General features: G+C 37.3%; 1 protein-coding gene across 5 annotated transcripts in view; it reads right to left on the minus strand.

Moving 5' to 3' along the window:
- Window positions 1-24831, minus strand: part of LOC129721902 (uncharacterized) — a 134738-nt gene extending 109907 nt beyond the window's left edge. For 4 of the 5 annotated variants that reach the window (XM_055675002.1, XM_055674999.1, XM_055675000.1 and 1 more), the window contains exons 1-3: window positions 24490-24831; window positions 23793-24425; window positions 23608-23718 (exon numbers count right to left, since the gene is read on the minus strand). In XM_055675002.1, the coding sequence (XP_055530977.1) occupies window positions 23608-23718; window positions 23793-24425; window positions 24490-24696 (951 nt within the window). In that variant the 5' untranslated portion in view covers window positions 24697-24831. Of the gene's footprint in view, window positions 1-22551; window positions 22660-23607; window positions 23719-23792; window positions 24426-24489 lie in introns of those variants that run through there. The other variant, XM_055675004.1, reaches the window with a different exon arrangement.
- Window positions 24832-26351: the final 1520 nt, after the last annotated feature.

The raw sequence follows: 26351 nt of genomic DNA on the forward strand, positions 1-26351 counted from the left end.
CACTATGTTTAGGACTTGAAAGGCCCCTTGAATGCACAACTGTTTTGTCTGTAAGTGTGCTTGGATTAGCTGCTTCGAAATTATCCTATCAGGATTCCGATCACTTTAATCGTGAACCGGAATGAGATGGCATGTCAACCTTGGAGCTGCCAGTGCAAAATATGCATTATTTTGTCCAGATGAACTGTATAGTCTTCTACGCTACCGTCTATTTTCACCTGGTGCTATAAATCTCTTGAAATGACGATGCTTTTGGCAGCCTGGCATCCGTAAGCGGGACCCCATTTTTTTCCCGGCTAAAGTTCTCTATCCGGCCACAAAAAAGGCGATAGTACTGTGCTTTGCTGAACAAATCCAAAAGCACTGCAGACTCATCGGTCTGTGTTGCGGGATTCTCTTTGAGTGATTGCACGAGTGCTACTCTACTGCTGTGCCGATGGTTCCGATACGAATCGGAATGCTTTTCTTAAGGGATTGGATAGTTAAAAGATTGCGTAGTAGACTGGTTCAGTCTCTCCTATAAATGTTTCAGCATCTATTTAAGGGTTGATTTGGAAGGCTGGATAAACATTTTCAATATAATGTACATTACATCAGAAGTACTCCGTTCCGTTCCGTAGACACATATCACCGATTCCGTTCGGCAGTAACATATTTAACGTAACATGAATTCATTGCGTGAACCATCTTACGTCGTATCTGAAAATGAATGCTAAAGGATCAAACGGCTACTTGATAAATGACTGACGCTGGTATCGAGAGGTATTTACAATGATTGACCCTTGATTACTTTAACAGATTGCACGATATTGGATTTGTGGCAGCTCAGATGTTATGGGCGGTTTTAAAATTCCGTGTACCAGAACCGTTGTTTTGAGCAGCAGCAATTCATTTGGACTTGAAATTAGTTTCAGTTGTCGCTTTGCATTGACAGGGGGTGCTGAAAGAGAACAGACACAGCCCGATAAAAAAATTTGGGAGACTCGAGCTATACCTCAATCGTCTACAGGAATATTAATTAGGTTAGATCGACCTGTCATTATTTCATTGATATGAAGGCACTATAGTTTTTGCCTTTCTCCTAGAAAGGTATAGCAATCACTGGAAAAACCAAAGGTATAAAAGTGCTCCAAAGGGTCGAATCTCGTATATCAATCGACTTAGTTTGACGAGTTGAGCATTTTCTGTATGTGTGTGTGTATGTATGTGTGTGTGTATGTAACGCTCTCCCAATCTCACTCGCTTTTCTCATAGATGGCTGGACCAATCTTCATGAAATTAATTGCAAATGAGAGGGCTAGTTGCCCCATAAGACCCTATTGAATTTCATTGCAATCGGATTTTTAGTTTAGAGGTTATGTTTAAAACTGTTAACATCACGAAACATCATTATCTCAGACACTACTCAACGGATTTTAACAGAATTGATTTTAAATGAACGAGCTACTTAAAAAACCCTTAACTTTTGAGTTTCATGAAGATTGAACGTGTGGTTCAGAAGTTATTTGAAGAAACGTGTTCTGGAGAGTGTTTAATCTCACTCACTTTACTCAGAGATGGCTGAGCCGATTCCACGAAATTAGTGTCAAATGAAAGGTCTAGCTGCCTTATAAGACCCTATTGAATTTCAATGTAATCGGTCTCTTACTTTGTCTGTAATGTATCAAAATATAAAAAATCACGAAACTTCATTATCTCAGAAACTACACAACCGATTTATATTGGTATCAAATGAGCGGGCTAGTTAAAGGTTTATTGATGAATTTTATAGTGATTAAACACGTGGTTCAAAAATTGTGAAAAGAAACATGTTCCGGTGACTTTTCAAATTCACTCGTTTTCTCAAAAATGGCTGGACTAATTTCAACAATCTTAGTATCAAATGAAAAGTTTGGCTTTCCTATAGGTTCCCCCGGGTTGTCTCTCAAACTCACAAGTAAAAAATTTCATAGCAATTTGATATGTGGTTCAAAAGTTATGAAAAGAAACGAAATTCAAAGACTATTTAAAACTGTAACTGCTTTGATCAAAACATATGGCCTCAACAAAATTAAAATTTGGTATTGTGCTATTCGTACGTTCCCGGTATTGCTCGTGATTGAAGTGTACGAAATTCAAAGTCATTTCTTTTATTTCGCTATTTCTTCAGCACGAATATTTTACTCCTAATTAATAATTTTTTTAACTTTTTGCCTTTCTCCTAGAAAGGTATAGCAATCACTTTCAAAACCGATGATATGAAAGTGCTCCAAAGGGCCGAATGGCATATATCACTCGACTCAGTTCGACGAGCTGAGCATTTTCTGTATGTACGTGTGTGTGTGTGTATGTGCAGATTTTTATTTTCAGTCACTTTTCTCAGAGATGGCTGGACCGATTTTCATGAAATTATATGCAAATGAAAGTTCCAGTTGCCCCATAAGACCCTATTGAATTTCATTGTAATTGGATTTTTATTTTAGAGGTTATGTTTAAAATGTAAAAATCACGTAACATCAATTCTCAGTAACCACACAACCGATTTCAATAAAATTGGTATCAAATGAACGGGCTATCATAAAAAACCCTTAACTTTTGAATTTTATATAGGTTGAACATGTGGTTCAAAAGTTATGAAAAGAAACGTCTTCTGCAGACTGTTTAATTTCACTCATGTTTATCAGAGATGGCGTCTGAGGTCTAGTTACCCCATCAGACCCTATTGATTTTTTTGCAATCGGACTATTACTTTGCCTGTTATGTGTAAAAATGTGAAATCTAGCTTTGAAAAGAAACATATTCCGAAGAATACATAAACTCACTCACTTTTCTCAGAGATGGCTGAACCGATTTTCACGAAATTAGTGTCAAATGAAAGGTCTAACTGACTCATAACACCCTATTGAATTTTACTGTAATCGAACTGTAACTTCGTCTGTAATGTACCGAATTGTGAAAATCACGAAACTTCATCATCTCAGAAAGTACACAACTGATTTGATCAATAGTATTATCAGATGAACGGGCTAGTTAAAGGTTAACTGATGAATTATGATTGAACATGTGGTTTCAAAGTTTGGCTGCCCTATACGTTCCCATTTCATTTGATTATAATCGAACTAAGCAACCGTTATGTATTAAATTGTTAATAAAACAACGAAATTCTATTATCTCAAAGATTACACGACTTATTTGAACATAACTAGGGTCATACGAACGAGTCATCTCTCAAACTTACAAATAACAAACTTCATAACAATTTGATATGTGGTTCAAAAGTTATGGAAAGAAAAGAAATTCATAGGCCATTTAAAACTATACCTGCTTTGATCAATATATGTGGCCATAATATAATTTAAATGTGGTATCGTACCATTTGAATGTTTCCGGTATCGCTCGTGATTGAATTGTTTGAAATTAAGAGTCATTTCGTTTATTTCGCTATTTCTTGAGCATTTGCATTACGTTAAATTTCATATTTCATACTTCTATTACAACATCATTATTTTAGAACCCAAAAAGTGAATACACACTTATTGGATTGAAGCGTTCATGTAAATCTATTTTTACAAATAATAAGTTTGAATGAGAAAGGCTGAGTCTGACCGCTAGGTGGATTAATTTAGGTTTTCTCTGATAAGTTTGGATTAGGCTATGTTAAACTAATGGTTATAGCAGTGAGAGAAACTCTAGCACGTGGTCGAAGCTCACATTTGATCTTTTGGTAATAAGTTTGTTTTGACGAAAATGGCCTTGGCGACAATTGACGGTTATTTTTTTGTTTTGGATGTAGCTTCTCAAAATCCTGAACAACCTTATTTGGGGCTCTTGTTCTGCGTAACAAACTTGCGAAGGCCTCCTTGTTCATGCGTCTATCATAATTACAGAGCAATTTCGATTGACGGTCTATTTTTCTCTCAAAGACTTTTCGATTGTCCGTTCCAACTGTAACCAATCGTTTACCTCCTTGTTCAACTCAATCTTTGTGGTGATCAGGTTTTCGCAATCCATTAGCGGTTTTATCACTAACTTTTCCAAAACCACACGATAATTACTGAATGTCCTGTCAACTGTATCTTAGCATAAATGGTGTGAAGTTAAACATTTATTTACAATTAGACTTCTATTAAATATCTTGGATAAACAATATATGAACCGGGTCGAAAAGTATCGTGATAGTTTCTTGTGGTAGAAGATAAGTGGGGATATACACAGTTAATGAGGATGAAATCGCAGAAACATCATTGATAATTTTAATAGTATTATTGTTGCTCTAAGCTGGTCGAAAATATATGGTAACAAAAAGACACTCAGCAGTAAACTATTTGAAAAACTGCGGAAACGATCAATTGTCCACGTGCTCGAATCTTACCAAAAGAATCATTCTGAATTTGCATAGTTTATCAATGCAATCAAAGCAGCTCGATGATCCGTACAGCTACTATTGCCAGAACAGAACACATGTTCTATCCTCAAAAATTGAATAGACAAATCTAACAATGTGGTAACACAGCACAACAACTGCTCGTTTCGTAACTCCGGACCGTACATTGCGCCTGGAACAGAGGGAGCATCAAACGAAATGTGCTTCATTCGTCTTTAAGTTTCACCCCATCCGGAAGCCCACTCCAACAATCACAACAATCAAGAGTTTGACCATAATTGAGCGAGCAATTGAGCCTGGTGCTATGTATCAGCTAGTTCTGTGGACGAATAGCCAACAGTTGCGGATTCTGTGCACTTTGTATCATTGTACCACGGATGCAGTGGTGGTTCCATAGTCCGTAAGCAACCGAGGCAAGAAAATCTGAATCTAGTTGAAATAATTCATGCCTGATGCAATTTGCTTCCTCGTCTCGTTCTAGCACATCGATACGGAAAACTGCGCCTGGCATGGCAGGACTCTTTAGCGGAATTTATTCGTTCGTAATCAACTAACCCATTCATTCTGGACAAAAAAAATGTCGGTGCAATAATCGAACACCGGCTTCATTCCTCGCTCTGTTATACTTTTTCTTTTCTGATAACACTACTGGTTATTAAGCCGATTCCGCTAGCCAAAAAGGACAGTTGGAATATTTTAATCGAAATAGGAAGTATTTCATTAGGTCTAATTGATCAAACATAATCATGATAAACTGATGAACGTAATTAAGATCTATTGGTAGTATGACAACGTTAAGAAAAATCTCGTGAGAAGTTATCGGCAACATAAAATGCACTTGAAGAAACACGACACAAGGCTCCTAGGATACAAACATGCTCGACTTGGAACATAAAATTAAATAGAATACGTCTGGGTATTAAAATATATTTCAAATCTGTTCGGGATGAAAAGTGCATATGTGTGTAAGACGAACCACAACCGGAAGTCAAAATGCACCACACCAAACCCTAGTAACAATATTGGTTTTATAAAAGTTTTATAGCGCTCCATACAGCCAAAATAGCGCTAAAAAATTTTTGATTAAACCAATATTGTTACTAGGGAAGAGACAAAACACCGGAACCGGAACACCGTGCAAAGCCTTGGTGCTACATTCCGATTCGCAACTTGACCTTCCGTTTTTCATACACAGTCTTCGCAGCTAACTGTTTAGTGTATAGGGCAATTGCGGGGCTAGCGCTACGATCCTACTGACACTAACAGTCTCTCCCAAGCCAAGACTCGAACCTAGGACGACTGGCTCGTTAGGCCAGCATCGTGCCTCGATACCATCTGGGAACACCGTGGGTAGTCTTCAAATCTTTCTGAATCTAGGCGGTAAAATATCCGGAGATATCTAACTAATCCTCGCTAACCAATTACGTCCAGCGAGTTCAAAACGAGAAACTTCGCAGTGTTGAACATTTTTAAAAAGGTTCATCTGCGTTGGAGCGGTTGATACTGAGATATTGCGAAAGGAGTTTGCTCGGTTCTTGTGACTACTCGCAGGTCGCAGCTTGCTCCGTTAGCCATATCTAGACCGCCTTCTCTGTCACCGTAAGTGCCTGTCACCGAGTGTCCGATGTCCTAACCCAACGATCGGATTTTCTGATGTAATTACGGGGCTTTGGTTGAGTGAAGCAGAATCGAAACAATACTGTTCTTATTTTGCCAATTTAGAACTACTCCGGTCGACAAAAGCCAAATAAACATTTTATTTGCCCTAAAAAAATTATAGTTTTTGAACCATTCCTGCGAATTTTTGACCCCCTTGTGTATCCAGAAGTGCGTCAAAAGGCAATGTAAGTGCTCTCCGGTTTCGTGCTTCTACGTTGGCTTAAGGGAAAACTCCTTGAAGTCTCTAAAAAGTTATCGTTACTAGGAGCACCAATATTCATAGGAATGGTTAAAAAGCTATAACCTTTCTTATTTTTCCAGTTTTATAGTTCAAAATTTGGAAATCATTGTCATGCAATGCGCTTTTACCACGAAGACGGCACTAGATTGCCCACTTCTAACTGCCTAAAACATAGCCAATTTCCAAAGGTTTTCTTTCATTTCTACAGCAATCGATTGAAAAAAGCAGAAAATTGTAATTTCGTGACGCTAACTTTTGTGCTATTGAAAAATGTAGAGCCTTGTTCAATGCACATTTCGACCAATCAGAGTTGAACGCAAGACCAAATATCAAATGAAACTATCAGTCTCAGTATACCATATATCAAATTAAACAACCAATCACTACCTTTCTCCACCGGAACAGCCGACGCTAAAGTATGGAAACGATTCGAATTTCTAAACGATTTGTTGTTGTTGTTTTGCTCGCTTGAGTGCACAATGACACACTCATAGGAAATATAACTCTTAGTAGTCTTGTATAAAAGCTAGCATGCACAAATCTAGAAAGACTAGATTTACTGGAAAGTGGAGCAGAGCTGCGGCACGGAAGACTGCCAAAATGATACCCGTTTATAATTCAGGGAGTTGACGAAAATTTGAAAATTACCGCAAAATATCAATTCTCAAAGCTTCTGGAATCTCTGATTTATGCTATCTGCAGTTTAATTGATAATATCGAATTATCAGCACGGATTCGTCCCGCCTCGCTCTACAACAACTAACTTGCTTTGCTACACCAGAGAGGAATTGAATTGATTTCGGGAAACTAAATATCGAAACCAAGTTGACTCGGTATACATCGACTTCTTACAAGCATTCGATACCGTTCCGCACACCTTCGCAGTTGAGAAGCTGAGGCATATGGGCTTCTTCGATTGGATATCCGACTGGTTAATGTCGTACTTGATCGGTAGAAGCGCATTCGTGAACTCTACATGCTCTAGAAAGTTCCCGTCTGGAGTTCCACTGGGAAGTGTATTGAAACCGCTGATTTTCGTGCTTTTCATCAATGACTAGTGCCAACGATTTTTTTGTACAAAGCTGCTTTTTGCTGATGACCCTAAAATCTTCCGAATATTCAAGTCCATGTTGTATTGCATTTGCCCACAAAATTGCATATTATAATATGATCGCTTTTAGTGAGATACAATTTCGTTTCAAGGACTGTTATCACTTATTTTAATCGCATATTCCATAATTTACAAACATTCACTCATTTCATAACTTGCAAGATAAGAAAACTTAACATTGCTTAAAGAACGTGTTTGAGGCCGATTGTAATTTGCTCGTGGCAGAAACAAATTACTAGGAGCTAGTATAGTCTGAACTTAGCTACTTTACCGCTTGTATTCAGTATCATCTTAACAATATACCTTCAAACAGTGTGCAACGCAGTCTGCCTCTTTCTTCACATTCCTTCATATCAACACCTACGCTGCGCCGCCTGGTTTTTACGTTAGTTATCTCCGTAGGTATTAACTCTCTAGTGCCCAGTGCCGCCTTTAGACGGTCTGCAGTTGAACCTCTAAAAAGTTTCAATCTAAACATATAAAAATGCAGCTCTGTCTGTCTGTCTGTCTGATTCATATAGGCTTGGAAACTATCGAACCGATCGGCGTGAAATTTTGTATATAAGGGTTTTAGGGGCCGGGAAAGGTGACTAAGATAGTTCGAGACCCCTCCCTCTTCTGCAAATGGGGGGGTCCCATACAAATGAAACACAAATTTCTGCACATCTCAAAAACTAACCAAGCAAATGGAACCAAATTTGGCATGTGGATGTTTTTGGGAGTAGCAAATATGTCCATGTTGATTCGACACCCTTCCCTCTTCCCCCTTCCCATACAAATGAAACACTGATTTCTGCACATCTCGAGAATTAACCAAGTAAATAGAACCAAATTTGGTAGGTGGATGTTTTTAGAGGTAACAAATATATTAATAATGGTTTGACACCCCTCCCTCTTCTACAAGGGAGGGGTCCCATTGAAATGAAACACGAATTTCGCACAGCTCGAGAACCAATCGACCAAATACAACCAAATTTGGCAGGTGAATGTTGTCCATAGTGGATCGACACCCTTTCTTCTTCAGGCATGTCTCCAAATACCATTTCGAAATTCAAGATGGCGACTTCCCGTTTCTGAAAAACAGCGACAAATGATCAAATACCACCCAACATGGGTATTTCCGGAATTGTTATGATGCACTGAAGCCACAAATTGACCTCAGACAACATTTCGAATTGTAAGATGGCAACTTCCGGTGTCTGGAAAACAGCCAAAAATGATCAATTACCACCCAATATGAGAAATTCTTTAACCAGATTGACGCACGGAGGCCAGAAATTGTCCCCAAATGCCATTTCGAAATCAAAGATGGCGACTTCCGGTTTCCGAAAAACAGCGGCAAATGACTAAATACCACTCAATATGCGTATTTCCGGAATTGTTATGATGCACTGAAGCCACAAATCGACCTATCAACCTCAGACAACATTTTGAATTGTAAAATGGCAACTTCCGATGTCTGGAAAACAGCCGAAAATGATCAATTACCACCCAATATGAGAAATTCTTTAACCAGATTGACGCACGGAGGCCAGAAATTGTCCCCAAATGCCATTTTGAAATCAAAGATGGCGACTTCCGGTTTCCGAAAAACAGCGGCAAATGACCAAATACCACTCAATATGCGAATTTCCGGAATTTTTATGATGCACTGAAGCCACAAATCGACCTATCAACCTCAGACAACATTTTGAATTGTAAGAAGGCGACTTCCGGTGTCTGGAAAACAGCCGAAAATGACCACATACCACCCAATATGAGTATTTCTTCAACCAGATTGACGCTCAGAGGCCAAAAATTGTCTCCTAATGCCATTTTGAAATCCAAGATGGCGACTTCCGGTTTCTGTAAAATAGCGGCAAATGGCCAAATAGCACCCAGTATGAGTATTTCCGTGATTGTTATGATGCACTGAAGCCACAAATCGACCTCAGACAACATTTCGAATTGTAAGATGGCAGCTTCCGGTGTCTGGAAAACAGCCGAATATGACTAAATACCACACAATATAAGTTTCTTCAACCAGATTGACGCTCAGAGGCCAAAAATTGTCCTCTAATGCCATTTCGAAATCCAAGATGGCGACTTCCGGTTCCTGAAAAATAGCGGCAAATGACCAAATACCACCTAATATGGGTATTTTCGGGATTGTTATGACGCACTGAAGCCACAAATCGACCTCAGACAACATTTTGAATTGTAAGATGGCAACTTCCGGTGTCTGGAAAACAGCCGAAAATGATCGATTACCACCCAATATGAGTTATTCTTTAACCAGATTGACGCACGGAGGCCAGAAATTGTCCCCAAATGCTATTTTGAAATCAAAGAAGGCGACTTCCGGTTTCCGAAAAACAGCGGCAAATGACCAAATACCACTCAATATGAGTATTTCCTGAATTGTTATGATGCACTGAAGCCACAAATCGACCTATCAACCTCAGACAACATTTTGAATTGTAAGATGGCGACTTCCGGTGTCTGGAAAACAGCCGAAAATGACCAAATATCACCCAATATGAGTGTTTCTTTAACCAGATTGACGCTCAGAGGCCAGAAATTGTTTCCAAATGCCATTTTGAAATCCAAGATGGCGACTTCCGGTTTCTGAGAAACAGCGGCAAATTACCAAATACCACCCAATATGGGTATTTCCGGAATTGCTATGATGCACTGAAGCCACAAATCGACCTCAGACAACATTTTTAATTGTAAGATGGCGACTTCCGGTGTCCGGAAAACAGCCTAAAGTGACCAATTACTACCCAATATATGTATCTCTGGAACGAGAATGAAGCTGAAAATTGTCCTCAGACACCATTATGAATTGTAAGATGGCAACTTCCGGTTTCTAAAAAATAACCCAAAGTGACCAAATACCACCCAATACGAGTATCACCGGATCCAGAATGATGCAAGGAGCTAAAAATTAACCACAGACACCAGTATGAATTGAAAAATGGCAACTTCTGGGAAACAGCCGTAAATAACCGAATACTACTACATATGGATATGTCCGTAATCGAAATGATGTAAAGAAGCCAAGCATTGACCCTGGACACCATTTTGAATTTGAAGATGACCACTTTCAGTTTCTGGAAAACAACGAAAATAACTGAAATGCACCCAATATATATCCGGAATAGAGGTCATGTACAAGAGCCAAAAGTCGAGGATGTTGTCATCAATCGCAAGGAATCAATGAGTTTGAAATGGTTAAAATTATTAATTAAAACACTAAAATAGGCGGGACGAAGTTTGCCAGGTCAGCTAGTTAGAACTAAAAAAAATGTTTATAAAGCTTCATAGTGATTTTTTCGAAGCCCGTCCAAAAATTAAATTGGGTACTAGAGGGTTAAAGACAATCGGGCTTTTTCATCATACAGGTAGTTGGTTCATTGTCATTCGGTTCAATTGAATTTGCAAAGTACATTGCCAATTACAGAGTCCTGTTCGTCTCATGCAGACATTTGATTTGCGGTAGGTCAAATTAATCGTCTGATACGTAATGGACAATATGCGCGTTGATACTGGAGTACCTGTCGACCTGGCGGTTATAACGAAGTATGTTGCTGCAGACGTATTGGAAGTGGCGGAAAGCGCTGTTAAGATAATAATATAATAAAAATTATCCCGCATCATCTGCACATGAGCAATAATGAAAGCATTTGATAAGAAAATTATATTAACACTTCAACATAGTTGATTGGTGGCAATGCCAAGGCACGTTTTTGATGTAGGATTACGTCTTACGGCAACACACTGACAGGAGATGTAAATTGAAAACCTAAACATTCTGAGTGTCACGGAAATGGTTCAATTCCAAATGCTCTAAGCTCAGTCAGTTTTAAACGAATTTCCTTCATGCTTACAGCAACCGATTCGAAAGTTAGCTTGTGCTGCTTATAATTGTACGTTTGTACGAAAACTGTAGAGCCTTGTTATGAACGCCGATATCGACCGATCAGAGCTTAAAACGAGGCTAAACACCATCCAATGTGAGAATTTTCGGGATCAAGATGATGTCCAGAGCCCGTAAATAAACTCCTAACGCCGTTTTGAAGTTCAAGATGGTGACTTTCGGTTTCCGGAACACAACCTGAAATGACCAAATACCACATAACAAGATTTTTCCGTAATCGTGATTATGTACAGAAGTCATTCTGAAATCAAGATGGTGGCTTTTAGTTTCTGGAAAGCAACCCAAAATAGTCAAATATCACCCGAAACTGAAACCAATTATTAAAAACCTGAATTAATCCACCTAGCAGTGCAGAAACCTTTGTTATACAAACTATTACTACACATAAACTTATTATGTCAGTAAACCATAAATCGTTTAAAATTTAATTTTAAAGATAGTTTTCCAGAGGATGAACCAAATACGATCATTGAATCAAACCTCGACGTAAGAACTGTATCGTTAAGTAATTAGCAACTTTTGAAAATCATTTACTCAAAAACGACTAAACTTCGTTTCGTGTGTATACTTGCAAAAGTTTGTTTACATGTGAAAGAAACGTTGTGCAATCCTTTTGTTTCAATTTAGTGGTTTGTTTTCGACATGGCTAGAATAAATCTTGAAACCAGAAAGAAAATTCTGCACACTTGGTGCTCCGAAAAGAACATTACCTACAATCAAATAGCAAAACGCCATCAAGTGCACCACACAAGCGTGAAAAATATTATTAGTAAGTATGGACACGAATGTACTTTGAAGGATTTACCAAGATGCGGGAGGAGACCTGGTCCCAGTATGCCCGAGCTGGATGGTAAAGTGCTCGAGTACATTAAACTACATCGATCGGAATCAACGCGTGATTTGGCCAAAAGATTCAAATCCAGCATTGGGATGATTCAAAGAATCAAGACTACGCACTTTTTGAAGACGTATAAGAAGCGGAAGGTTCCAAAAAAGTCGGTAGAGCAACAATCTCGAGCCAAAACAAGGGCAAGGAAACTGTACAATCGGATTCTGTACAATTGGGGCAAGTGCATCTTAATGGACGACGAAACATACGTTAAGCAGGATGCGAAAACACTTCCGGGACCGCAATTCTACACAAAATCAGTGGAGGAGGATGTGGACGATGCGGACTGCACAGTTGCGTTGGAAAAATTTGGACAAAAGGTCTTAGTTTGGCAAGCTATTTGCACCTGCGGTTTGCGGTCATCTATTTTTTTTACGAAAGGTACATTAAATGCTCAAGTGTACCTTGATGAATGCTTGAAGAAAAGATTGCTGCCCCTCTATAAACAGCATAAGTCTCCCCCTCTGTTCTGGCCTGACTTAGCTTCTGCACACTACGCCAAATCTGTTCTACAGTGGCTTTCACACAATAATATCCAATTCGTCGAGAAAAACATCAATCCACCTAACTGCCCGGAGCTCCGCCCAATTGAACGATTCTGGGCAATCGTGAAGGCGATCTTCAGGAAAGAGGGGACAGTATCCCAAACCATGGAAGAATTAAAAAAAAATTGGACATCAGCATCCAGAAAATGCACAAAAGTGAATGTGCAGAATTTAATGAAAGGCATTCGGTCAAAAGTGCGTTCGTTTATCAGAAGATAAGTTTTTGATTTATGTAGGCCATTATATTGATTGTAACTGAACCAAACTTCAATAAACTGAAAACATGAAAAGAATTGTCAAGCCCTTTCAAATATAATCTACAAATAGATGTTGCTAATTACTTTTCGATACAGTCCTTAGTTTTCACAAATATTGTGAATGTCATCACTGGAGTCTGCATTATGTTTTTTCGACCCCAAACCATTTTTTAAGCTGTCTGGGATAGAAATAATTTATAAGTTTTTGACATAACCGAACGCCCAGAAACAATAAAGATAACAATGATGCAAATTTCATTCTAGAACAGCAAATATGTTTGTCAGTTCATTTCAATACTATTGATATAATTCCTCATAATCCAAGCTAAAATACCACAATGGCTTCGTTTTTAAAAATCACAAATTCTGAAAATAACATAGTGATTGTAGATCGTGAATTAGCATCGAATATTTCCCACGATTTGCAGCGAAGTTCAACAAACTTGCTCTCAAGAAATTATAGTTCAGAATTATACAGGAACGCGTTAAATGCTTTGTTACCGTTAAAAAGTTACTTGAATCATACGTGTGATTATTTCAAGAAATCAACAAAAATTTTGATAAAATCTGTGAGGATCAAATGCTAATAGATTTCATTGAAATTCATATAACTACTATTGAAAGTTGTCAGTTCAATTCTATTCCACATGTATGATTTGAAAATGAAGGTTTTTCGCAAGACTCAAGGATTCTGGTTTTTTAAAGTGTATTCGAGAACTTTACTTTTTTTCAAGGCCTAGGCTGTTTGGTAAAATCCAAAACAATTTCAGAACCTTATAAAACTTGCTGCGACAACGAGAAGTGGAATAACATGGGTACTCTGTTTACACTGACTTTTATATTAGAAAGCAATATTTATATTGGTCCCCGTGGCACTGTGGTTAGCGATGTCGGTCGTCTAGCTCTTCCGCACGGTTGTGATATCGGGTTCGATTCCCGATCGAGTCAAAGGAACTTTTCGAGCTGGAAATTTCCTCAACTCAGCACTGGGGCACGGTGTATCGTTGTACTTATCCTACACATGCAAAATGTGCCAAAACAATATCGATAACGAATTCTCTCAACTATAATCTAGTTGATCGAGACCTCTATTAGCCCCAAGGCTAAGCGTGCGTTATTGTTTATAATATTTATAATACACAAAAGCATAGTGTATCAGGTGAGTAAGAAGCGGACTTAAATAAGCATTCCGGTTCCCTCCTAAATATATTGAAAACTGTTACAAAAGGTATATTAATTTACACCAGTTAGGACGCACTACACAGAGCAGGTATTAGACGAAGCGAATATTTGCTATTTTTGGTACGATTTTTATTTGCACAAAATAAAATCCGTACCTACCAAAAATAGTAAATATTTGCTTCGTGTAATACCTGCTTTAGTTTCTTTCGAGAAATAAATAGCGGTTGGAAAAAGAGAGAGCGAGAGAAAAAGAGAGAAGGGGAGATAGAAAAAAAAGAAAGATAGAGACAGAAATGATCCAAAATGTACAATATCTTATGTTTAAACATTCTGATTTAAATATTCTAACATTCAAGCAACTAATAAACCAACTCGCTCAGTATGATTTTTAAAGAGCTTGGAAGCTTCCATTTGCACTTGTATACATCAAAATCGGATAATGCGTTCTGTAAGAAAGGTGGGATTCTTTCTTGTTACCTTTGTTATACTAAACAAAGGTTATAAAATCGGTCCAAAAACGCAAAATAGATCCAAGATCAGGAGAGCCGAATCGTATATACCATTCGACTCAGCTCGACGAAATGAGCAATGTCTGTTCGTGTGTATGTGTGTGTGTATGTGTGTGTGTGTATGTGTGTGTGTGTGTGTGTGTGTGTGTGTGTGTGTGTGTGTGTGTGTGTGTATGTTGTCTGTATGTATGTGCCGTAAAAAACTAACGCACCTTTCTTACAGAACGCAATATCCGATTTTGATGATCTTATACGCAAACGAAAGCTACCGTTCTCCCCCAGAATGCTACCGAGTGGATTTTCGATTAGTGGCTTAGATTTTGAATTATTGATCAAAGAGTATTTTTTATATGAGACATTTAACTTTTAAGGCAAAATGAATGGCACGGAGGGCCATGTGTTGTATACCAATCGACTCAGATCGACGAACTGAACAATTTCTGTATGTATGTGTGCTTGTCTGTATAGATGTGTAAATATGTTGTTTATATGTGTAGTATATCAAAATCGAACAAAAAAAATATCAACAAAAAACACCCTTTTTACAGTACGCATATTCCGATTTTGATGTTCGCATGCTCAAATGGAAGCCTCGGAGCTCTTTGAAAATCATACTGAGTGCGATTTTTTATTGGTTGCTTGAACTGTAGAGTTTTGGCCAAAGTATTGGTCATTCAATACGAAGTGTACCTGCCACTTGGACACGACCATCACAGATTTTGTTCAAAGTTGGGGGAATTATTCATCTACTGTCTATTTGGAAAAATCCCGAATTTGGTGTCGATTGGAATACCCCCGCTCTTCAGGGCCCCCCTCTTTATTGCAAAGTCGCGCAATTTTTGTCGAAAATCTCCTTTCTCTTTTTCTTACAATTCATAGACGTAAGATGCCCGAAAAATACTGATAGATGATTTTTGAAGAAAATAAACCAAGGAATCCAGAAAAAATATAAGTTTTGACCGGACCATAAGTGTTGCCAGATAAATTATTTTTGTATTTGAAAATCAATTTAGATTTTTCGGCAAATGCAACCATTTTTATTTTAAATTTGATAATTTCATCGTGTTCCTTGGAAATTTTCACATAAGAAACAACTATCATCCCGAGGTAATATGAGCCAATCTCGAGATATAACATTTTTACGAAAAAAGTTGTAAATTTCGTAATTATTTTATTTTATTTTATTTTAATTTATTTATTTTAATTTATAGACGTAAGACACCCGAAAAATAGTGATAGGTGAATTTTAAAGAAAATAAACCAGGGAATCCAGAAAAAATATTATTTTTGACCGGAAGTGTTGCCAGATAGATTATTTTTGTATTTTAAAATTAAATTCGCATTTTTCGTCAAATGCTGCTAATTTTATTTCAAATTTGATGGTTTCATCGTATTTCTTGAAAAATTTTACGTAAGAAACACTTATCACCCCGTGGTAATATGAGCCAATCTCGAGATATAACATTTTTACGAAAAATTAATTTCAAAATTCAGAACTATTTTCAAATGCAAAATGTAACACAATTATCGATGCAGATATTGCAGATGCCGAAAACATGAACAAATCTTCTTTTTTTGTTTGCAATGCTACGTTTTAAACAGCTGTAAAATTTTTCAGTTGAACTTTTATTTGATGTTTAATATTAGGTTCTAAATATACTTTTAGATTCGTAAAAAAGACTTGATGCTGATTCATAATTCTAGGTCCTGCGATTTCTGAAAATAATGCGAATGTGGTTATGGGGAATTAAAAAATTAGAACTGCCTCGAACTAACATACATATTTGCTGTTCTAGTATGGAACCAGCATCTTTGTTATCTATTACTATTTACTGTTTCTGTTAAGATAAAAAAAAAATTTTTAGAACCATTTTTTTTTAAATTGGTTCTCGATTGAAAAAATACGACCCATACACTCCAGTGATAACATCCATAATATTTGCGCAAACCACGTCAAGCTATAGTTGAAAGATCGTCTTTGGTTCATCTTCTGAAAATTATCTTTTGAATTCATTTTATTCATAATTGAAATTGGATTTACGTTGCTACACGATTTGTGATTTACTGGCCTACTGCCTACAATCGCATACCAGTCCCACGTGCATTCTTGTCGTTCTTATAGGGAAGTTATGGTAAATGTCTATCTCATTATATCATGTCGAAAATATGGGAATAAACCACGCTCAACAGTTGAATTTACTTAAGCACGAAAAATACTTTTACGTGCTGTATTCTCAACTTGATGAAAATGAAGATGAGACTGATATGCGATTATAGGCAGCCTAATAAGTATACAATTATAGTTAGTATAACAGAGGTTTCTGCACCACTAGGTGGATTAATTTAGGTTTTTTTCTTTGTTCCATTTTGATATACCACACAGATAAACAACATATTTACACCTATACACATACATACACACATACACATATATACAGCCTGTGTTCATTTAGTTGAGCTGAGTCGATTGGTATACAAGACTTGGCCCTCAACAGATTCATTGAGTGTTCAAAGTTAAATATCCTATGTAAAAAAATACTCTTCGAGCAATATCTCGAAATTTAAGCCACCAATCAAAAATCCACTCAGTAGCATTCTGGGGGAGCACAGTAGCTTTCATTTGCATAGGTATAAGATCATCAAAATCGGATATTGCGTTCTATAAGAAAGGTACGTTAGTATTTTGCGACACATACATACAGACAACATACATACACACACACATACACACACACACACACATACACACGAACAGACATTGCTCATTTCGTCGAGCTGAGTCGAATGGTATATACGGTTCGGCCCTCCGGATCTTGGATCTATTTTGCGTTTTTCGACCGATTTTATAACCTTTGTTTAGTATAACAAAGGTAAAAACATAGCGAATATTCCAGAAAATGGAGTGCTTGCACGTGATTAGTTTTTAGTATGCGAAATGACTACTTTCAAAATTTTTATTCAAAGCATTTTCAAAGCATTGCAGTCATATTTACCAGGGTGGCAATAATTTATATGGAAAAAATGGATTTTCCAGTTTCCTTTGGATGCAGGGCTCACAAGTGTCAGCATTTCGGAAAATGTCTTCATACGAAATTTCAGCACAATCGGAGTTCGGGGAGTGGTGCCCTCCAGCCGTCGTCGTTATTCAATTTTTTTGATTGATAAAGAAAAGCACTGGTGAATTCCAAGCACAAATTTCTACGAAGAGAAAAAAAAAATTCATATACTTGAATGAAGAAATTTTTTTCTCTTCAAAGAAACGTGTTCTCGGAAATCGTCCGCTGGTGTCATAAAAAATCGAAAAATGTTGGACTTATTGGGACCAGTGCTGCCACATTTTCATGTGTACTGGCAGCTGCAAAAAATCTGTACCATTGGACCATTGGGCCATAGTTTCTTGTTTTGTAAGTTTTTGAAAAAACAACCCCAACGACGTTTGATCATTATTTGATAAAAAATAGACTGCATTGGCCCTGTTAATATTAGTAAGAACGGCTAGCTCGATTGCCAATAAAACTTTTGCACACTTCCGAATGATCCTCGAGCTACATATTTCCGAAACATCTTGGTTTCATCTAGTTTTACTAAGAGCACACCAAAACACAATAAAAATCATGATTCAGCAACGCTACTAAGATTTCGGATATTTTGTGCCAAAATTTCAGATAGGTTGAGCTGAGATTTACGAAAAATGTGACAGCTGCTATTTCTTTCAACTGAGAAATCAGTGGTGGCATTAAGGGCAATAAACTGCTGAAATTCGGCAGTAAATTCGAAGTGTGGACTGCAAGATCGCATTCATTGTATCGTTGCAGAATCTGTTACAAAGTTTTGTCTAATTTTTTCTAACCATTAAAAAAATCTGTGGTGCTTATTACGGGAGTCACTGCACGGTGAAATCAGAGTGAAGTGAATTAAGTCCTATTACGGGACTCACGTAAGTGAGAAATACTTCGCAAAGTGACATCTGCCGTGAAATCTGGGTTATATGAGTGTCATATTAGTGAAGTGAAAACGGAAAAAGCGACGTTTCGCGTGGAATTATTTCACGACCATTTTGAACGGTGAAATGATTTCACGAAGATAGGGAAGTTAAAAAATCGATTCATGTGTGATCTAGTGACAATATATATGGGATTTATTTTCCAGTAACAAGGCGAATCTTTTTTTTTTCTTGAAAAATATCGACTCTCTGGGACTTATAAATTTTTGAGCTGCGGCTAATGGAATGTAAGGGAAGAAATGACCTTCGAATTTTGTTTAGCGGTAGGGCTCAAAAGATTCCTCTTGTCGAAAAATGTCCCCATACAAAATTTCGGCTCAATCGACTTTCGACTTCACTGGCAATCTCACTTCACGGAGGTAATTTGTCACCTCACTTGAGGTGGAATTGGGAATAGGTCTCAAAAAGTGAAGTGAGCGTGAGAGTGAAATATATTTCACCGTAAAGTGACTTCCGTAATAATCACCTGTACTTATCTGTACTTTTTCACAAAAATCTGTAATCTGTACGTATCCGTACATAATCCACCTAGCAGTGCAGAAACCTTCGTTATACTAACTATTACTACATATAAATTTGTGATGCCAGTAAACCATAAATCGTTTAAAATTATATTCAAAAGATAGTTTTCCAGAGGGTGAACCAAATAACATCACTGAATCAAACCTCGATGAGGTTCTCACATACATTTTCAATACCACAACGGCTTCGTTTTCAAAAATCGTAAAACCCAGAAAAGAACACAATGATTATAGATTATGGATTAGCGTCGAAGATTTCCTACGAAGTGCAGCAAAGTCCTACAAACTTGCTCTCAAGAAATTATAGTTTAGAATTTTACAGCGCATTAAATGCTTTGTTACCATAGAAAAAATGCTTGAATCATACGTGTGTTTATTTCAAGAAATCAACAAAAATTTTGATAAAATCTGTGAGGATCAAGTGCTAAAAGATTTTATTGAAATATTTATAGCTGCTGTTGAAATGTCAATTCCCAGTACATATCAGATGCTGTTAAGAATTGTTAAATTAATTCTATTTCAAATGCATTTTTTCAAAATTAAAGTTTTTCGCAAGACTTAAGGATTTTGACTGTTTAAAGTGTACTCGGGAACGTAACTCTAGTTGGAGACCTAGGCTGGATGGTAAAATCTGAAACACTTTCAGAATTTTATAAAACTTGCTGCCAAAATGAGGATCGGGATAACATGGATACTCTGTTTGCACTGACCTTAAAATAAATTTAAAATAAATTAGAAAACAATATTTATATTATACAAAAGTGAAGTGTATCAAGTAAACGAGAACCGGAGCATTGCAGTTTCCTCTGAAATCTATTGAATATTGTTAGTAAAAAAAACTATTAAAAATAAAAGGTTCATTTATTTACACCAGTTAGAACGAACTACCATAGTATGAAAATTATGCACAAATGTCTTTACTCTTAGTTTCTTCTGGAAGATAAATAGTAGTTGAAAAAAAAGAGCGAGAGAAAGAGAGATAGTGATAAAAAAAAGGATAGAGAGAAAAATGATCCAAAAAGTAAAATACTCCATGTTTAAAAATTCTTTCGTAAATATTCTGAAATTCAAGCAACCAATAAAAAACTCGCTCAGTATGATTTTCAAAAGGGTTTGGAGCTTCCATTTGCACATGTTAACACTTGAATCGAATAATGCATTCTGTGAAAGGTGTGATTTTTTTTAATTTTTTTTGTTCGATTTTGATATATTACACATATAAACAACATACTAACTTTACAAATACTAACGTACATACACACATACACATGTATACAGGCAATGTTCATTCAGACAAACTGAGTCGATTGGTATACGGCACTTGGCCCTCAACAGAATTATTTTATGTTTAAAGTTAAACACTCTATGCAAAAAAATACTCTTTGATCAATATCTCAAAATCAACGCCATTAATCAAAAATCCACTCAGTAGCATTCTGGGGGAGCACAGTAGCTTTCATTTGCATATGAAATCATCAAAATCGGATATTGCGCTCTATAAAAAAGGTGCGTTGGTATTTTGCGTCACATACATACAGACAACATACATACACACACATACACACGAACAGATATTGCTCAGTTCGTCGAACTGAGTCGAATGGTATATACCACTCGGCCCTCTGGTCTTTGGATCTATTTTGCGTTTTTCGACCGATTTTATAACCTTTGTTTAGTATAAATAAAACAAAGGTAATAGTATAAAACAAAGGTGAAAAGAGAAAAATGAAAAATAATTATGACTGAGACTTACTACTGAGATGTTTTTTTTTCTCTAATTCTAAATTAACCTAGTGCCCCGATGAAATATAATAATTTACTCCAGCTCATACTATGTTATCATGTTTTAGGTTTGAATGTGATTTGTTGAAGGTTGACAATGGTTTGTTCAGACAGTGCATTATCATTTTCTATACCTGTTGTGACGTGAAGTGTTGCAATTTTAGCAACATTTATATAATGTAATACCATAGAGTTTCAATACATTTTCTTTCTATTTAATAGTTTTTTTTTGTTTTTTTTTTAAATTTTGTTGAAGTGCTCAAAATATAAGGATTACTCTTAATCGGTCGAAACATTCGCAACTACATGCTGTAAAAAACAATATCGTACGCTAGCCTGGGGGCTAATGCGGTCTCGATCAACTAGATTAGTTGAGAGAATTCGTTATCGATATTGTTTTCGGCACATTTTGCATGTTGTAGGATAAGTACAACGATGAGTCGAGAAAATTCCCAGCTCGAAAAGTTCCTTGACCTGATTGGGAATCGAACCCGATATCACAACCGTGTGGGAGAGCTAGCTGACCGACATCGCTAACCACAGAACCACGGAGTGCTGTACTATGTTCATTATCAAGGATCAGCCAAAGAACAATAGATAATTCATAGATAAGCCAGTTCGCCCCCTATGGCACTTTGCATGAACAAAACACAGGGCGAATTTGACGGTTTTTACCGACATAAGAATCTAAAAAAAAGACTGATGAAAGAAGTGTTTTTCTATGTATAGAAGCGATGTGGTAAATTTGAATTAATAGGTTATTTAAATGCAAGCAATAGAAAAAAATCAGATTGTGTAGTGCCATCCAACGATAATCTGAATGAGATGACTTTTTTTCAAATAAAACAATGCATATAAATTTATCTGCATCCGGACTGACATGATTGCGCTCGTCACTTTCAAACAGAACAAATCCAATTCTCAGCAGGGGTCTACCATTTTTTTTGGAATGGTGTCCAAAACAGAACCAGGTAAATTGAGTTTTGTTCAAGCGAGCATCTGTTACGTATAGAGCACCGGCTGCACCAGGTTTTTTGGTGCTGAATTCCAAGAAAGCAAATAAATTGCTGGAACGATACTGCCTAACTAAATGGATGATGTTGAGTTAGAATTCGTGTTGCATATTTTTTTCCACACAAATGTTTGCTCCAGCTGTTACTTGTTTGTTTCCTTACACTAAGTTTATTACTTTGCTTATCCGGTTCGTTACCAAATTATCAGGCTGACGAATGGAATATGAGCAACCACTTCAGCAAATTACACGTTGAGCCACACGTAAACTATTGAGTTTGTCATCGATAAATCGGTATTAGCTTCCGTGTGTAACTATATTTTGAGCGTCGTCTGTTGGAATCTCGTACATGACACCTACATGAATCCCTAGTATTAGCTAAGACAATACCACCAATTTGCCTTTTCCGCTAGTTCTCTACCTCGGGTTCGTAGTGAAATTAACGAACAGAAATGGTCTTATGTCGAATCTAGATAAATTTCTGATGACACGCTTCGCTCGGTTCGGGTCAAATAGCTTTGTCAACCCGCAGCTGCCCTAGCATAAGTTGATCCTTCTGGTGGAGTCGCTGTCTTTCCGATGATGTGGAGCATATATATCCATAGATGCGAACGAGAAGAGGAGAATATGGTATATACATAGGGAACGTCACGGTCAATAATGCTGTAAGTTTAGATTTGAAAATGTTGAGAATTGGTTAAAAAAAATATTTGTGACCGAAGCTAAAAATAATTTATAATAAAATTGATTCAGATGTTTTCAGTTCCACATAATACCACAGAAAAGAACACATTCATCAACAGACTGGATTTAACCCGTTACTGCTTTTGACGATTCAGAGCCAGTAGATGAAATCGGTGAGCCAGCTTTGATAAACCACATCGAATGCCATGTGGACGAGATACCGGGGATTCGATGATCCATAACCATTGCCATGCATCAATCGGCTGAAGCTGGCCAGCATCATTGCTTATTACGATTATCGCTTCAAGTGTGTGGGATGACTAATTTGAGTGACTTTTGGCTCTTTGACCCGACTATCGGTTGATGTTTTTGATGTTAACCTTACACAGATTCCGGTAAGCCTTATCAGCTCAAGTACGAAGTCAATCAGTTGGCGTTACTTTAACAGTCAAATTGATGTGACCTTTGATTTACTGAGTTCATAAAATTACAGACAGATTAGTCTTTTGTTTGACATGCTTGCTTGATGTAGATTCCTGTAGATTTTCTAATCAATTGCCATCAATTCTAGGGGTAATATTATTCTGACAGATCCAACATATTTTTGCAGTGGACTTCTTCTTTACCGCTATCGCGCAAATCAGTTGGTCCATGACAGAACTTGCAATGTTAATCTTGACAATCCACCTGAAGTCTCAAAACTAACGTAAGCAGAGTTTTCAGCAGAGATGGCTCGCTTGCTAGGACCATACATTTTATTTATGTCTATATGAGATTATTGCAATCTGGACCCATAGAGATGATCCTTCACAATTTCAATCGACAATTATTTCACATGAGCAAATATTTTTTCGTGTAATATATCAAAATAATATAATATCCGTTTCATTAACATTAACGGCTAACTGATTTTCGTTTCACATTTACCTTTGACATTGAATCGCTCCAGCCTGGTTCCATGTGCTCAAGCCGTTTGTTACACATGGCAATGTAGTTTTCTTTTCTGTTGAGTTCGCGCATCTGTTCATCACGTAGAATCTGAAACAATTATTATGTAGTGGTTAGAAGATAATAATCGAGAAGAATAATTATTTCAAAAGTTAGCAATTTACCATAGCATTCTTAAACTGGTTTTCTATCTTCTCCCGTTTGAACCGCTCCCTATCCAGTTGAATTTTTAATTCCGAAACATTCTCTTGTGCAATGCGACCTTTCTGAACTAGCTCCATAAGTGTGCGCTTTTGTTGCATCAAATCACTGTACTGATTTCGATAAATACACAATTCGGCGTTGAGCCTATCGCAATTAACACATCTGGAATCACCGCAGCCGTTCTCACCACCAGATTTGTTCGTTTTCGAAAAATTTTCTTCACATGCAGTTTTCAACTTCTTCCGTAAGCATTGGTTCTCTTTTACCACACAGTCGTACTCTTTCGCTTTACTTTTTAAATTGCAGATGATCGTTTTAAGATCCGCCAGTTCTTGTTGTTGCTGTTCCGAATCCAACCTTACAGCCGATTGTTGCTGAATAAGAATAAGCTCTTCCCGCTGCTGTTCGCATGTGTCTGCTAACTTTTGAACCGAATCCAACTGCTGTCCAAGTTCCAGTCGACTCTCTTGCAATTTTCTAGCTTCCGCTTTGGTCGATTTGAGCTCCGTCATTAAACTCAGCACATAGTCCGTCAGCTCGGTAACATCGAGCTGAAGCAAGTAATCCCTGGTCAGTTCAAAGTCCCCGCTTGGCTGCAAATGTAACAGGGTGTATCAGTGTTAGCAACATCAGTATTGAGTAGGTAGAACCCCTTACACGGGGGATCATCTTCCAAGGGCGCGATTTATGAGCTACATCCAGAATGAATTGTGACGCCAGAAGAGTATCCAGTGTCCAGGCCCTCCAGTCGGTGCAAGATTCGTAAGATTTCAATGCTCCATCACTGCGTTTCCGATCTGGTAGTCTGGGTTGTTCACCACGAAATGGAACATACAAAAATGTTCTCTGCGAGGCAAAAGACATAAGTGAAGGTTTGAGTTATCGTTGCTAGAGTGTAGAACAATTTATTGAAAAATTCACTGTAATTTTAGGAATGACCGATCTACGCAACGGAAATTTGTTTGTATTCCAATTGACACCCAAAGCCTACTGATCAATATTGATTTTAATCCAAACGGGATCAAGGAAGTTAAAAACACCGCAGGTAATACATATTGGGGTGTCAATGTAAATCGGCTTACCTATTTCTGTTTATCGGTTGGACTCAAAAGTTCTATCTCCTCAAATTCCCCCATGCAAAATTTCAACTAAATCGGACTTCGGGAAGTCGTATCTCAGAGATTTACTTTTTTGACCGTTAAAAAATGTATAGCGGTCATTCCATCTCAAGTGTGCAAAAAAAGGTATAAACGTGTTAACAACCTCCTCAGATTTGGCTCAAGCTTTAAGGAGTTGTTCAAATAAAGTCACTATGCAAAAATCTTAACTTTGATGACGATTCCCTCGCTCCGTGCCACCGACCAACCCTTTTTTTAAAACATTGACATTTTTCGTCCAAATTCTTCATTTTCCTTTCATTATGGCTGCAAATACATAATATCTGGAAATAAATTGGTACAAAATTCATGGAGAAAACTAGTCAAGGCATCCAAAATTAAAATCAATTTTAAGCGGCAGTGTTGCTGATATGTTTTTTATGTGTTATTATATATGCAAATAAGTATGTTTTGATTTCAAATTTGATTATTTCGTCGTGTTCCTGAAATTTCGCACGCGAAACACTAATCATTCCAAGATACCCATACGATTCGCATAGATTCTCTAGGTTTCCTCACATTGGATTCGTGAGCGTCCTTGAAAAGGATACCTGAAAAATAATCCTCAGGAATGCCCTGTATATGGCCCTAGGATTCTTGCGATTCCTTTCACGATTCCGTCACCGAGTTATAGGTATCCTGGGGATTCTTACTCAGGATTCTCTGCGTGTTAGTAAGGGTATTGTGAGCGAAACAGTAAAACTGAATATTGAAACAGATGTCGTCGCACATGGTGAAACAGTTTAAAATGCTTTTAAAGAGAATTTCTGTCAGGTTGGACCCCAGTTAGCCTCGATAATTATTAGTTCTCGTGATATAAAATTTTTTTTCAGTTTGTACAATATACACAACAAAGGTGGTGATACAACGGAAATCAGTAATTTTAGACCAATTTTCATTTTATATGTTCTGAGCAAAATATTAGACAAACTGCTAGTAACCCGAACAAATGAATTTTCTATATTCATCAAATTTTATATAGTCATCAGTATGGTTTTCGCTCTGGACCTAGCACATTAATTACAGCCAGTGGGTTAGTGGATAACATTTACAGTGCGTTGGAATCACGACTAGCTTTGTACGTACTTTTTCTGGATTTAAAAAAAGGTGTTTGATACGGTTGACCATGAACTTCTGTTATGTAAGCTAGAGTACTAGGGTACTCGGGGTCCAGCTAACGATTTGATACGAGGTTGTCTTTCATCTAGAACGAAATTCGTAGTTGTGGATGATTCTTGTAGTGATCGTCTAAATCCTACGGTCGTAGGGGTACCTCAAGGCAGCATCATGGTACCTCTACTTTTTTGATTCATGCCAATGACCTGCCAAAATTTTCTAATGTAGACCACCTTTTAATCATTT

This window comes from Wyeomyia smithii, chromosome 2 (genome assembly GCF_029784165.1).
Source record: "Wyeomyia smithii strain HCP4-BCI-WySm-NY-G18 chromosome 2, ASM2978416v1, whole genome shotgun sequence".
Taxonomy (NCBI): domain Eukaryota; kingdom Metazoa; phylum Arthropoda; class Insecta; order Diptera; family Culicidae; genus Wyeomyia; species Wyeomyia smithii.